Source organism: Sphaerodactylus townsendi, linkage group LG02 (genome assembly GCF_021028975.2).
Source record: "Sphaerodactylus townsendi isolate TG3544 linkage group LG02, MPM_Stown_v2.3, whole genome shotgun sequence".
Taxonomy (NCBI): domain Eukaryota; kingdom Metazoa; phylum Chordata; class Lepidosauria; order Squamata; family Sphaerodactylidae; genus Sphaerodactylus; species Sphaerodactylus townsendi.
In genome coordinates this window covers 58,125,799-58,140,560 of record NC_059426.1, presented here as the reverse complement: position 1 = coordinate 58,140,560, position 14,762 = coordinate 58,125,799, and the positions used below count along the sequence as shown (strand labels likewise).

General features: G+C 42.3%; 1 protein-coding gene across 1 annotated transcript in view; it reads left to right on the top strand.

Moving 5' to 3' along the window:
• The window catches only part of PDIA5 (protein disulfide isomerase family A member 5), a 182,042-nt gene that overhangs the window by 36,801 nt on the left and 130,479 nt on the right, over nt 1-14,762 (top strand). The window contains exon 3 of the mRNA XM_048484502.1: nt 9,669-9,756. Within this exon, the coding sequence (XP_048340459.1) occupies nt 9,669-9,756 (88 nt within the window). The remainder of the gene's footprint in view (nt 1-9,668; nt 9,757-14,762) is intronic.

Sequence of the window (14,762 nt, the reverse complement as noted above, 5' to 3'; positions counted from 1 at the left end):
CAACAGTAGATTAATATCTCCCATTGATTCCTCCTGTCTCGAACCTGACATGAAGCACTACCTTCTTTATAATGTATAACAATATAACACTTCTGTTTTATAAGAGCAGACGTATAACATGAAACGAAAAGCCCAGTTGGAGACACAGATCTGGGGAACTTTCAGCGGAATATCACACACATTGTCTTGCAACACTTTTGCCTTCAGGCACTCTTCCCATCATTCTTCTTCCTTTATTTTTTTAACACACTGAAGACATTCACAGAAATAGTTATTTACTCCTCATTTTCCTCTGTTCATAAAGCTAGTGGTAGCCATATCTGAGTGAGTCAGGGAGAGCACTTTCAGTCTCTCCACTTGTTATTTGAGAAATACCCACACCCTTAGTTGGGAGCACCAGTGTTTAATATTACTCTTCTTTTCATTCACTTGCATTTTTTCTTTGTGCTTTCCCTACTCTTATATTTCACCTACCCCTGGAATACCCATTTTAACTTCTTGTCATCCATTTGCTATCTCTCTTAGTTACCATCAACTTCTTCCTGTACCAGTTTCCTCCTCCTACCACCATCCCACTTTCACATCAAATTTTTCCTCCTTCTTTTTCACTGTCTATATTAGATGAGCTGCTCCCGGCAAGATTATTGGCAAGGACTTTACCCATTTAGAGCACTCTGTGCGTAATGGCTAATTATGCCTAATGTATCGCAGCTCTGTTATTTATTTGGCCAGAGGATGTATAAGTTGTGAATTAGCTTAGAAATTAGATCAGATTGGTGTCCTTAACACTGCCTTAGTTTCCTCCTTTACCCTCTTCAGACAAGGAAGAGCCTGACAAGAGACGCTAGATTTTCATTAGCCCTTAAAAAATGTGTGTTTTTTCAAGGATTAACATACTGCTTTCTGGGATGATTTTTACAGTAAATTTTTTATTTTATTTTTTATTTATTTTTTGAGCTTATATACCGCCCCATCCCAAGGGGCTCTGGGCGGTGTACAACATAACAGGAAACAATATAAGCAATTAAAACATTTAAAAGCAGCGAAAAGCATAAAAATATTACTAATAATATAAGTTACAATAAAATAGATGGCGTTCAGCGATCTGCTATTGTAGTTCCGTCCTTTCCCCTAAAAAGGGGGGGAAACAGCATCCCACGTTCTGACCTAAAAGTTCCCTCCCCCTTCCAAAAGGGAGGAGTGGCGAGTCTGAGATGACAGCTGACCCCGGTATCAGAGCCGGGGAAAGGGGGCACCATCAACGGCTGGTTCCTCCAAAGGCCCGGCGGAACAGCTCCGTCTTACAGGCCCTGCGGAACTCACCGAGGTCCCGCAGGGCCCGGACAGCTGGAGGGAGAGCGTTCCACCAGGCCGGGGCCAGAGCTGTAAAGGCTCTGGCCCGTGTGGAGGCCAGCCGTATCGCCGAGAAAACTAACTGAGTTAGTTACATAGTTCAAATGTAAGTTAGGTTCAAATGAAGAATTCTGTGTAACCTTGGAAGCTTCTTGCTGCCTGTGCTCATTCAGGTCCGCTTTTGTATGTTTCATCAAATTAGCACATACAGAACAGAACAAACAGGAGAGTTCAAAAGGTGATAATAAAAAATAATTGTAAGCAGTGCTTGCCCATAAAATGTCTTGAACTACTCTTTCAAACTTCTGAATATTCAGAGAAAGGGGCTTGGAAAGCAGCCCTTAAAAGTCGCCTCTGGGGCACTAATGGAGTGCATCTTCCCAAGTGTTATTGGTTTCTATACCAATATATTTTTCTCCTGTTCCTTTAATGAATGTTGGACAGCATTTCATGCGTGTTAGCTGATGTGTGTGTGTACACATACCCCAGGGGTTCATTTCCTTTGAATGGTCTCCAGAAATCTTTATGTCCCATCTCTTTTGCTGGTTGGTGTAAATCTTTTTATTTTCTAAAGCTTTTGAAGCTACTTCTCACGAGTGTGCTATTGCTGCTGTAAACTGTGCCTTTTGTATCTTTATTTTTCACCATTGACTTTGTAGGGGTTTTTTTTTACATTCAGTCACCTTTGGCTATGTTGGGAGAAAGTAACCAAAAAACTTTATAAATTCAGTATATTGGATGTTATAGAATAATCCAGATAATGAAATGTATTGCATTGCCTAGGACAGAAGCAAAATGTTGTTCCATTGTAGAAGCATAGGGTCTGCCTTAAATGGACTCTTTCCTCAGCATCAGGTTTAATTGCTTGTTCATGCATTTTACAATCTCTCTGGGATTATTGGGCCCCTACATGGTCATGTGAAAATCAGATTTTATTTATTTATTATTTGAATTTATAGACCGCCCAATCCCCGAGGGGCTCTGGGCGGTGTACAACACTATATATGCAATATATAACGGGTCACAATGGTGACCAAATACACTAAAATCCATTAAAACCATTAAAACCATTTGAGCAGCGGTCAAAAACAGTAACAATAATAATGATGATGGCGTCCCATAACCTAATTCCTTTAAACCGCCCCAAAAAGGAGAGAGCGGCCAGACTCTTCCTTAAAATAACAATAAATATACAAAATGATTTATAAAATAGAGGGCAAAAAGCCATGGAGCAAAGCAAAGGAGGGGGGGGGAGTGTCAAGCAGCCATCTTAGAAGCCCCAAACTGCTCCATGCATCCATCAGTATATCTAATTCTCAACATGGTCAAATCTGTGGACATTTAAATTTGGAGGCTGCAATTTTGAACAGGCAAGACGGATCTTTCTACAAAATGAAAAAAACAACCAGATTTGTAGATATGAAATCTAAGAAATAAAAATAAGAGTTTCCCCTCCCCCCCCAATAATAGTGTCTGTACCATTAAGAAACAAAGGCCCCCAGTGGCTGTTGCTAGGCAACCCCAACAATATTGCTGAACTTCAAGGTTTAGTTTCTGTCAGTAAAATATAGGGGGATAGGGCAGGGCCCTTTCTAGGGCAGTTCTGGCCTTTGAGGGAGAACTCATCAGGGCCAGTAGCGAACCTTAGTGGCTTGTGAAATTTATATAACTCAGGTCTGACTGCTTGCTACTGTTCAACAGCAGCCACCCTATGAAAGCCAGTGTGGTAATTAATGGTTAGAGTTTTGGACTAGGATCTAGGAGAACGAGGTTTGAGTCCCGTTCTGCCATGGAAGTTGACTGGATGACTTTGGGCCAGTTATACAACAACCTGCACAACAGTTACATAAGAACTTACCTCATTGAGTTGTTGTTGTGATGATAACATGGAGGAGGGGAGAATGATGTAAGCTGTCTTGAGTCCCTATGGGGCAGTGATGGCGAACCTTTTTGAGACCGAGTGCCCAAATTGCAACCCAAACCCCACTTATTTATCACAAACTGCCAACCTGGCAATTTAACCTGAATGCTGAGGTTTTGGTTTAGAAAAAAAACGGTTGGCTCCCTCTTCCTCCGCCCCACCCGCTCGAGTAGGGGCCAGCCTGCTCTTGCCTCCAGCAAGTCCCTTGCGCACTGCTTTGTGCCTCTCTAGCATCTCTGCCTCCTCTGCGCCCCCCCCCCCTTGGGCAGGAGCCAACCAGAGCACAGGCACCAGGCCCGCCAGCCGAGTCCTCCCTAATCACTGCGATGTGCGTATGTCAGCCTAGATGTGTGTGTGTGTGGGGGGGGGGGGTTTCCGCCCCCCACGACAAACTTTTTTTGCGCATGCCCTCAGAGAGGGCTCCAAGTGCCACCTCTGGCACCCGTGCCATAGGTTTGCCATCACTGCTATAGGGGAGAAAGGTGGGTTGTAGATGAAGTAAATAAATATTGCTGAAGATGGCGACAGGGTAGAAGGAAACAGGAAAAAGGAAGAGGGTAGGAGGGCTTTCAGGGAAGGGATAGAGGAAATGTCAAGGGAGGAGGGGAAAAAATGCCCCCGGAAGTCCTTGTGGACGCTTCACTTAAAAGTACCGTTTCAGTGTCTCTTAAATACAAATAAAGGGTATAGCATCTAGTTATTCCTAAGGATTGCTCTTGATTGGATCCTGCAGAAAAGATCACTGGCTGAGCCGATATTTCATTGCTGTCACCTTATCTGCCAGGTGGTTGGACCAGAAACCCTCTCTGAGATTCAGGGGATCCTAATAAACCAAATTCTGATAGAGAAGCAAGGACGTTTCCCCTTCTTACTGCAATGTTTGATACTGTCATGCATTTTGTTGATGAAGTTTTCCTAACCTTGAGCAGAGATTTTCAGACAAGCAGCACACTGTTGAGAGTAAAAGAAAGCAGGGAGGGATCAGTTATGCTACTTCCATCCATGAGCTACGGATCTCAATTTTTTTAAAAGTTAATTGGCTTGTATCTGTATAGAAAGTGGTAGAAATGCTGTCTGCCCCCCTTCCTGTTTGTGAAGTAGGCCTTGTAAAAATGCAGATATGCAAGTTTGAGCAAAGTGGACAGATTTTTCTTGGAAAGCTTGACAAACTTGTAATTAAGTGGCCACGTGACTTAATTGCTATTGAAATATTTATGTTATTGATGATATAACAGGAAGCTGAGTGGCTAGATTCTGCCAGACCTTTCTGCTGTAAGTTGTAAAGTGCAAGATGTGGTAGAGTTTCTAATGTTAATTTATGTATTAAGAAGATTTTTGAACTAAATTTGCTACCTAGCATTCTGCCCCCCGTTCTGTTGCTAATGGTTGCATTCAGCGACATAAAGAGTAGTACGAAGAGCGAGACAGATAGCTTAGGTTAATATTTCTGCAGTCTTAATTTTTTTGTCATTCAGTAGTCATTCAGGCCTCAGATGTCTTCCACATAGCCAAGCTGAATTTGCCTATTTAAAATAAGCAGTCAACTTTCTAGTGAAAGTAGGAGAAAGTGACTTTATAAGTCATAAGGATGTGGGAATTTATTTTTGTGAGAAGTTCATACCTAACTGAACATACTGGTAGTATTTCTAATAATGATTTTCTTGATTTGAGTCCAGAAGCTCAGGGATTTTAGGGGAGTTAGTGGAGAACATGCCGTATTGGTTGTTTCACTAGTGTTTTGGTTGCATTTGTATGGTTCTGCCTGAGGGGAGGGGTAAATATGTTATAAAGTTTCTAAACTGAATATCTGCCTCAATAAAACCTGCCTACTTTGGTTACCTTTTTTAACATTAGTGTGGAGAGTAGTCCTTTAACTTTCTCAAGCCATTTTGGACATGCAAAGGTAAAAAAGGAGAGTTTTCTTATTTGCTAGTACTTGAGGAGAGAGGTACTCTCACTTGTACAGTAGCCACTCCCTCTTTTTTATCCAGAAGTGTTCAGGTGCCCTTCTAGGAAAAAATATATAACGTCCTGCTGGTGGCAGTTGTCTGTATTGAAGGAATTAAGGGTGGGCTGGACAAGTTAGCTGTCATTGAGGGCGAAGGGAGGTCCTTTGCAAAGGGGAGTCTCCTTCCCCTGCCATGAGCTGGATGCTATCCCCAATTTACCACAGAGACAAATCTCCCTTTATCAGTTACCATAATAATTTGGATCCCACAGAAGATTTCCACAGATGAAAGTGAGGTATTTTCATCAATTGATGCAACAGACCTCAGATTCCCCCCTCATGTATTTCTTGGGAGTTCCTTATCTGTATTTTGGGATTATTATTATTATTATTTTTGCAGAGTGAAATCCCACTTTACAGACAGAACTTCCTTCCATCCGCAAAACTTAAATATAAGCCAATAATGTTAGTTGTTTTTCCATAGAACTCTACTTTAGGGAAGAACTGTTTGGCAGGACGAGCTAAATGCCATAATGGCTACTGATGGCTTTAAGCACATGTTTTCATCTTCAGATTTCTAAAAAAAAAATGTATTTGAAGCCATGGGGTACTGAGATGAAAAAGACTGTGAATTGGATCCAGCCATTTTTTCCCCTACCGGTGCAAGGCTGTATGAGTGTTTGTGTGAGGAAAGGTATCACTCATTTTTCCTTTTTGTTGCAATGTCCTAGTTCATATCTCATGTTGTTCCTGAGTGCCTTCTCCATCACAGGAGCTGCATTTTGGGGAGCACAGCAGGCTGCAGCAGGAGTAGACAGAAAAGTTCCATTCTTAGCTTTTAGAATTTCGCAATACCTTCAAGCTAGAGCCAGGAGTAGGGGACCCATGATAAGGTTCCAATCCATATCTTACCTCTGTGCAAAATAAGAACCATCATTTTTGATACAAGCAGTTTCCTGTACCCATACTTTAGTGGTAACAAGTATCAGATATGCACATAGGGCAGAGATTGCCATGATGATAATTGCTGGAATAGGAAATCAGCAGCTAACAAATGGGGCATCTCATTTCCCCTCCCTTGCTGCTTCCCCTTTCCTTTCCCTGAAAGGGAGGGGAAATGAGATGCCCCATTTGTTAGCTGCTGATGGTTTCACAGAGGTTCTTTTCACTTAAAAGTTACAGAGCTTCAGATATTACTTAGATTTCTCAGACTTAACACACACTCAGACACACGCAGGTGTCTCTCAGAAACGACTTGGATTTAATATACTTTACTTTTCCTCACAGACACAGCCTTAACCTTATTTCTTCCACTACCCACTGTTTCACACACCCTCAATCCTGGCCTGTGAGTTTCAGGCATTACACAGCCTCCCTCCCTCACTCACACACACCAAACCCTCTCTACCTAGAGGTTTGGGGGCTTCCCAGACTGGTATGGTACAGGGTCTGGACAGACTCCTAGGTCTGGTCAGTGTCTACTGACAAGCCTCTGGCCGGCGCTTCGCTCTGCACCAAAAAGCCAGTGCCTTCCTTCCCCTCACAAGCTTCCTTCGCTTGAGGAGAGTCACTGCCAGCTATCTGAGCTGGACCAGAATTCCTTTTCACCAGAGACAGAAAGGAGAGACTTCACTCAACAGACTCTGCTCTCCACTGAACACGAGCTGTTCTCTTCAGAACTCCCAACGAAGAACTGTCTGACAGGCTCTCTCTGTCTTTCTGTTTATCTAGCAGCGTTTTAGCGCCCCCTTACTTTGGCCCGGGGCAACAGTGCCTTCCATCCACCAATCACCTTGCTTTTATTTAAATTAGGGCCTACTGCCATACTGTTACTGTCACCCAGGCCTCTTTAAGCAGGCCTGCTTCACACCAGCCCTTCAGGATGGGGCAAGTACATTACAGAGAGCACTTTATTTTTCACTTTATCCCCCTCCCACCCTATTATTTGTTTCCCTCCGCTTTAGAATTGAGATTCAAACCTAAGTCTCCAGATTCTAGTCTGAAACTCTAATCACTAGTGGCTATCATGGGATGACTGATGTTGAACGAGTCATGTTTCATGGTAGCAAATTGCTTGATAGTTGCTGCTGGGCTTGACTATAACAAGTCAAAGGCAAGAAAAGCCTTGAAAAGGACCCTGGCCCTTCTCCCTGCCTTTTATGGACAAAAACCAAGAGCTAAAAGCCAGCTATATGCAGCCACTGAGGGCTTTCATTTTTTTTTAAAGCTACCCATTCTGCTTTTATCATTTTTTTTCAGATTTCATAATTTATTTTATTATCTTTGTGCTATTTCAAAAAAACAAGATCAGCAGAGTATTGCACTTAACATTAACTACTAATGGCTTCCTTATAAAGTACATATTTTAGAATAGGAATTTAAGGCAAAAACATTTTACTAACAATAATACTAGATTTATTTATTTTTTATTTTATTTTATTATTCCACTTTTATACCGCCCTCCCCCGAAGGGCTCAGGGCGGTTTACAACATTAAATAAAACAGTGGATATGTTGAAAATTAAAACAATTTAAAAGCAGCATTCAGTTATATCAATTAAAATAAGATGGCCTCCAGCTATTAAATCTCTACATAAGGGAGCAGCAGGTTTTAGTTGTTTCTGGGCACCCTATCAGCGGCTGGACTCTCCAAAAGCCCGGCGGAATAACTCGGTCTTGCAGGCCCTGCGGAACTCGTTAAGGTCCCGCAGGGCCCGGACAGTTGGAGGAAGAGCATTCCACCAGGCAGGGGCCAGGGCCGTAAAAGCCCTGGCCCTAGTGGAGGCCAGCCGCATCATAGAGGGGGCTGGGATCACGAGCAGGTTGGCCTCTGCTGAACGCAGAGACCGACGTGGGACGTATGGGGCCAGACGGTCTCTCAGATACGAAGGTCCCAGACCGCGCAAGGCCTTAAAGGTTAACACATGTATATTTGGTGCATTCAGACATCCTGGCACAAAATGCACAACCTAAGTAGCTCTTAATGGCAAATGCAGCTAAATAGGTGTATCAGAGCCTACTCCCAGCATTTAGAAGATGCATACTGTCAATTAAGAAGTGACTACTGGCAATTAAGATAATTAGATTGTTCTCAGATGTACAGTCACGTATCTTAACATATAAACAATATGGGTTTTACTCCCTCGCCCACATGCCTTTTTTAAAGTTTAAAGATTTTAGACCGCTCTGCAAACCTGGAGGTTTTCAGGTTTCTAGATAGATCTGACTCGTCTTTTCATGGCTCTATTCTCTAGATTTAAGTATCCACAGTATATTTCAGTATCCCCTGATTCAAAAATCAGATTCAAAATCAACATACAATCTTGCAGAGTATGGAAATGATTCTTTAAGTTTTTTAGTTTGTCATAAGAAATCCCTCAAAATTAAAGTGGAAGCTGGTTGAACCCCTTCCCCTCAGTGGCTCATCTGATGATGATAGGTATTCTCCATTGTCATTGAAATGAAGGATGGAAAGCCTGGGAAGCACAGAGATGGCCTGAATGGTAGAGGATCTATTCTTTGTTTAGCCATGAGGATCAATATGAAGGTGCACGGGCTGCTTTATTGGATTAATTTGGAGAATGTGCAAAGGCCTCTGTCCCTAGAATTAATTAAAACAGGCTGGGATCAAAAAGCCACGTAACTCGCTCCCAAGTGGCTTTGGACTTGTATCTCTCTGAACATCAACCCATGCATATCAGTAGGCTGACAGCTTGATCCAGACTGGGGAAAGCTCCACAGTGACTGGGGATGGAGTGGCAAAGGCGGAGCCAAGCTGCCTCCAAAGGGGTTTCAGGCAGCATGAAGAGGAGGCAAAAACGAGAAATGTCCTGGGGCCTGAAAAGCCCTATTGGGGGAAAAGACTTATGCCACATGTTCCTGTGGCGTAAGTCTGCGACCGCAGATGAGTAATTCCCAGGCTGAAACCCCAGTGGAAGTAGGCTAAAGTTGGCTCCACCAGCACACAGCCCCCTGCTATGCAGTGGGCACGTATGGGTTTGGGTGCCACAGAGCTGTGTTGTGCTCGCAAGGTGGCATGTTTGCTCTTTCTGCTGGTGAAGGTGCTCCTTATGCTGGCGGGTTGGGCCAATGCACTGTGGCCACTTCCACAAGCCATTCTGCCCCCCCCCCCAATCTGGATTGGGCCCCAATCCCTTTTGAGCTGGTTTACGAAAACGGTCTGTGGCAAGGAAAGAAGTCTCCCATTACATAAAAAGTGACTGAGATCTCACCAGTGTGCCTATATCATTGGATATTACTGAAATAGCTATTTAGATACCAATCATAGTAGAAGATTGAGGGAACAGATTAAACAGTTCCTGATTATTGTTTTTTCCACTTCCCAGGTGAGCCCATACTCTAGGCAAAACATTCCTTAATTCCTTAAACCACTGAACTGTGTTTTAATATTGATGATGACTGTGACTTTTTTCTTTTTTGTTCCCAGCGGCTGCTGCTGAAAGTTCTCTCAGTTTGTTATCTGACGTAGCACAAGCAGTGAAGGGCAGAGGTACAATATCATGGATAGATTGCAGGTATGTGATGTGCAGTCCTTCCCGTGCCCTAACCTGTAATGTCTAAACAGCTACAACAAAAAATCAGTTTTGTTACTGTTGGTTGTCTTTTGTGGAGATATAGATGGAAAGAAGGACAATGACTTCTGTATTCTCTGTGGTGTTCTGTGTCTTTTTAAAAATTCAACATTAGCATTTTCTGAAGAAAGTGATGTTAGCATACCTAATACTTCTGATTTCTCTGTCTATGTATATTGGCAGTTACATCTCATGAAGTGGTTGGCGAAACCACTTGGTAGAAGTTCTTGCAACAGTATGTAGCTACCTTTTTCTTTCTAGACTCTGTTGAAAAATATTGGATCCTACTACTTTGTTTCCTTAAGTCTTCTACCAATGGAGAAAATCTTTTTCCAGCAGAGAGAATATTCTTCCAGTAGAGATGTTTTCTGATGAAATCTTTCTCTGTCAAAGACAATTGGAGAAGATTTTTCCCCTTTCAATTATGCATGCAGAGGGAAGAAAGGTAGATCTTAGGCTTGTGTTCTTTTCACCTCACTAGAGAGCAGAAGGGGGCATTCCTGGCCTTATATTTATTTCAACACAGGATCTCTTTAATCCTGATAGATATTCCAGTTTCTGGGTTTAAACTGCTCCCTATTTGAAAGGTGTGTATGATGGACAACCTTTCTCTCTATGTATGCAATTTCAAGTGGAAAAATATCATTTGAACTAGTCTTTACTGTATCATTGAGTAAGTACCACTGTGAGAATATAGGTAGTAAGACACAGAACAGTCAATTTCCTTTTTCTTCTAATCTTTATTATTCAGCTAGCAAGATTAATCAATTCTCATATCATTCTCCTTTCTGAGTGCCTTCCAAAAGTCTGACATTAAAAACAAACTTTCTAGTGAATTACATGGCTGGGATTTATTTAAATACCTCTTCTAGCTAATACTTTAATACTATTCATAATGTACTTGGCATCTCTAGTGCCTTTAATCAAGGCATTGAAGAGTGTTTTACAAAAGTTAATGATTTTTGCTACATGCCACCTCTGAATTGCAGAGTATTACTCTTGGAAAAGTGAAACAGCTGTGTTAAAGGATGCCATTTGATCTACAGGCAGATTTGAGAATAGGTTTGATGACTTAACTATTTTGTTGACTCCTGTTGTTTTTAAAACTGATAGTGGTCTTCTCATCTAGAGTGCTTCCCAGTTCTAGAAAACAGTCTTTGTACATAGATAAACAGTTATCTGTATCTAGCCTCATATTCCAAGAGGAACCAGTAGTTTCTGCCAATTCACATCTCCTACTGTAGATTCCAACTTTGCCTACATGCTGTTTTGAGGATGCTCTGACCTTGGAACTTTTGGAATTTTCAGACTTGCTTACATGCAGCAGCAGCAAGGAATGCTGGGATACCTCTACGAACATTCCAAAGATAACAGTTAAAAACAGTGGTGGGATTCAAATAATTTAACAACTGGTTCTGGTGGTGGGATTCAGATAATTTAACAACTGGTTGTTTACAAGCACCATTTTAACAACTGGTTCTGCCGAAGTGGTGTGAACCTGCTGAATCCCACCACTGGTTAAAAACCGTTGGTAGTTCTCTTCTGCTCCCTCACTGACTGAGAGAAAGATGTTCTCTGTGTACTGCTAACCAATGCTATGTAAAATTGCCTTTGACTAAGATACTGTATAAGCTTACTATGACAACCAAAATTGTAACAAACGATGAGTGTGAATGAAACGATGTATATGTGATACTTTGTTGAGAGATATATATATACACACTATTTATTTTTCTCTCTTGGTTAAAAGTAAAGTTCTTTTTATGTTTATAAACTTTTGAGCAAAAATGACTGGTCTTTTGAAAGATAACTATTCTTATTTAATGTTCCACATAATCCACATTTCTACTTGTTACTCTGCTTGACAGGATTATATGTTGTAAATATACCTGTTGCCTTTCAGGAACAACATTTGAGGGAGGTGGGCTGCGGGATCGAGGAATGCTGCTCCTTCTTAAGAAACCTTAAGTGTCCTTAAATCTTTAGAGTGTGTGGTTGGGTACAAGCCAATGTGTTTTCTGGTTCTGTGCTGTTTGTATTGCTAACCACTTTGACTGGAAAGTAGATCATGTTCATTCAAACCATGTGAATGTATCACCGAATTCTTTCCCCAGCTCTGATTTCCAGAATGACAGCTGCCATCCCTTCATCCTCCAGAGCCACTTTGGGAAGGTTGGGCTGGGTTCTAGTCCTGTCCTGTTCATGTACACATTGGTAATCAGTGGCACTGACAGAACAAACAGGACCCTCCTCCTCCTCTTTAACTTGCTTGTATTCAGTAAAGAGTTTGATGGATGGGGGGCTATCAGGATTTCAGAGTGCCTTTTTGGCTGATGAGGGAGTTGGAGAGGCAAGAAAGTGGTTCTCCTCCTGACAATGGGAGTGCTCCATTGGATCTGATCCTAAACGTGTTAAGCGCTTGTGAAACAGACACCATGTTAGCCAGTACTTTTTAAACTTTTTGTCAAACTCCTCTGTTCTGACACCACCCTTTCTCCCATCTTCACTTGTTTATTTTTTACCAGTTTATGTTATGCCATCATCATTGCTTCCTTCCCTACATCTTTTGTCTTGTTTATCTTAGCTTGGGAACCGTCTTGTCAGGGGCTGCGCTACTTCTCGGTTTCTTACAGCATCTGACATGGTGATGCCACTAACTAAAATGTCACTGAACGGCCTTGAGCAAGTTATTCTCTTATTCTCATGTGTAATTTGGGCATCAAACCTACAAAGGAGCTAGAGGTAAATCAGGACATGTTTTCTCAAGGTAGAAGCATGTATTTAAGCCTACTCTTTTATCTGGCTGCTTTGGATGTGGCATCAGTGAAGAAATGGCTAAATATGCTAAAAGCATGAGATGGTTTTTTGATTAAATCAGGGTCTGAATGGTAATCTGGGGAATTGTGCTGAAAGTATAAAATGTCTGAGAGCTTGAATCAGCTGTTTGGCTTGAGGGGCTGTGCCTCTGGGGCTGTTTCGCAGAACATTCTTGGATGAAACGTTGCATGTTTGTCAGTGGCCTGTGTTTGCTTGCTTTATTTCTTTATTTACTTGGTTTTGTGTTTAAAAAAAAAGTGTTCCAAGTTTATGCTTATGCTTCTCCTGCCCAGCTGCAATGTGTGACAGCGTCTTGGCGTGTCTTTTGTCACTGCCCCCAGGGAGGGCAAGTTTTTGTAGGAGCCCTAAACCAGTGCATCTTCCCAGAACTTCCTAAAACTGGATCATCCTAGTGCAAACATGCCCTGTAGCTTCTTGGTGGATCTCATCGCCAAAGCAACAAATCTCACAGATGTGGGGGTATTTACTGTGGAGGCTCCATTTGTTTGACCAATATTGATGAGGAGTGGTTCTACTTGGAAGTTACATACGATAGCAGAGAGATCTTTTGGCTTTACTTCTGATATCCCACTCTTCAAAAAATAAAACTTTAGAACGCGTGTATTGGCAGGGCTGGCAGGCATGCTGTGCTGTGGCTGCTGCCTTCTGCTCTCCCTGCAGCAATAACAGCTCTGCCTTTTGTGAAATTGGCTGTGTTTGTTTCTTACAGTTTCTGTTTTACTTCTGATTTGAGAGAATGCAAGATGTTGCTGCAGCTATTATCAGACATTAGCATTTCATTATCTCTGTGATGATCCCAGCATTATCCATGGGGCTGATTTCAAGCAGCTTGTTTACTATGTAGTCCTGGCAGCCACCCTGGGGCTCATACAGTCAGGCTCATCAGCATTTGACTACTACATCAACCTTGTTGTGCGCTCTCTGGAAAATGTTTGTGGGTCTGACTGCTGGGATTTCCTTATTTTGTTCAATGTGGGTGAAGTTCTGCTGCTGCGCAGTTCCTTGCAACCCAGGGCTTGCATCCTGGGGTTTTCAGACAGGCCTTCTAACATGGGAGTTGAACTTGGGAGTTCAGTGAGAGAATTTGGTAGTCTCTGTTTCTTGAAAAAGGACATAGAAATTCTAATCAGTAAAAGGGACATTGTTCAACATTATCCTTCCTGCTATGGAAATCTACACAGATTCAGTTAATCTCCCAATGTCAACTCTAAAACGCCCTTAAACAACCAAACTTAAGTTAAGAAGGTGGAAAGTTAAGAAGGTGGAAAGCCAGCAAGGGGGCAGGGCTAGCAGGTGCTTTGCAGGGAGAGGCACATACACGATTAGCTTCCAGCTGGACTGAAATTGTGGGTGTGTGCTTGATGCATGGAAACCTGGGCTCTTGGGGAACATATTGTTCCCTTGATGCTAGGGTGCAGACCTGGAGAAGCTGAGGGAGGAAAAGAGAAAAGTATGTGATCAAGGCCCTCGGGGACCTACAAGACCAATTGCACTCCTGTGTTGACTGGACCAGTATCTTCTTGCGTCTTCCTCTCTGAGGCTGTGGGGAAGTGTAGAGAGCAGGGTCTTTGACACATGCTTTGACTGCATGGTGACTCACCTGCCTGGTGCAAAGGTTGTAGACATCAGACATTGTCTAGATAGGTTATTAGAAAATGCTGGGAAGGAGTGGAAAGTCATGGTGCATGTTGCCACCAGTGACATGGGAAATTGGTTATGTAGTGTTGGAGGAAAAAATTAGGTTGCTAAACCGGAAATTAAAGACCAAGGACCTCTGAGATAAACAGGCACAGATTAAGGGTCTCAATGGATGGATGAAAAAGCGGTGCTAGGAGGAAGAGTTTAGATTTGTTAGGCATTGGGAATCTTTTTTGGGACACGTTGAAGCTGTACAAAAGAGATCTACTTCGCTTGAACTTGGGACTATGTTGCTGGATTGTCAGAATGATGGTGGAGCAGCTTTTAAACTAATAACAAGGGGAAATCCAACTATAGCTGTGGAGCCTCAGTCCAATGGGACAGTGATATAAACACTTAGGGTAATTTTGAGTGAAGCATACTGAGGATGTTTTTCAGTCTAGAATGATCACCTTGTGAAGGTTTCTAATGCA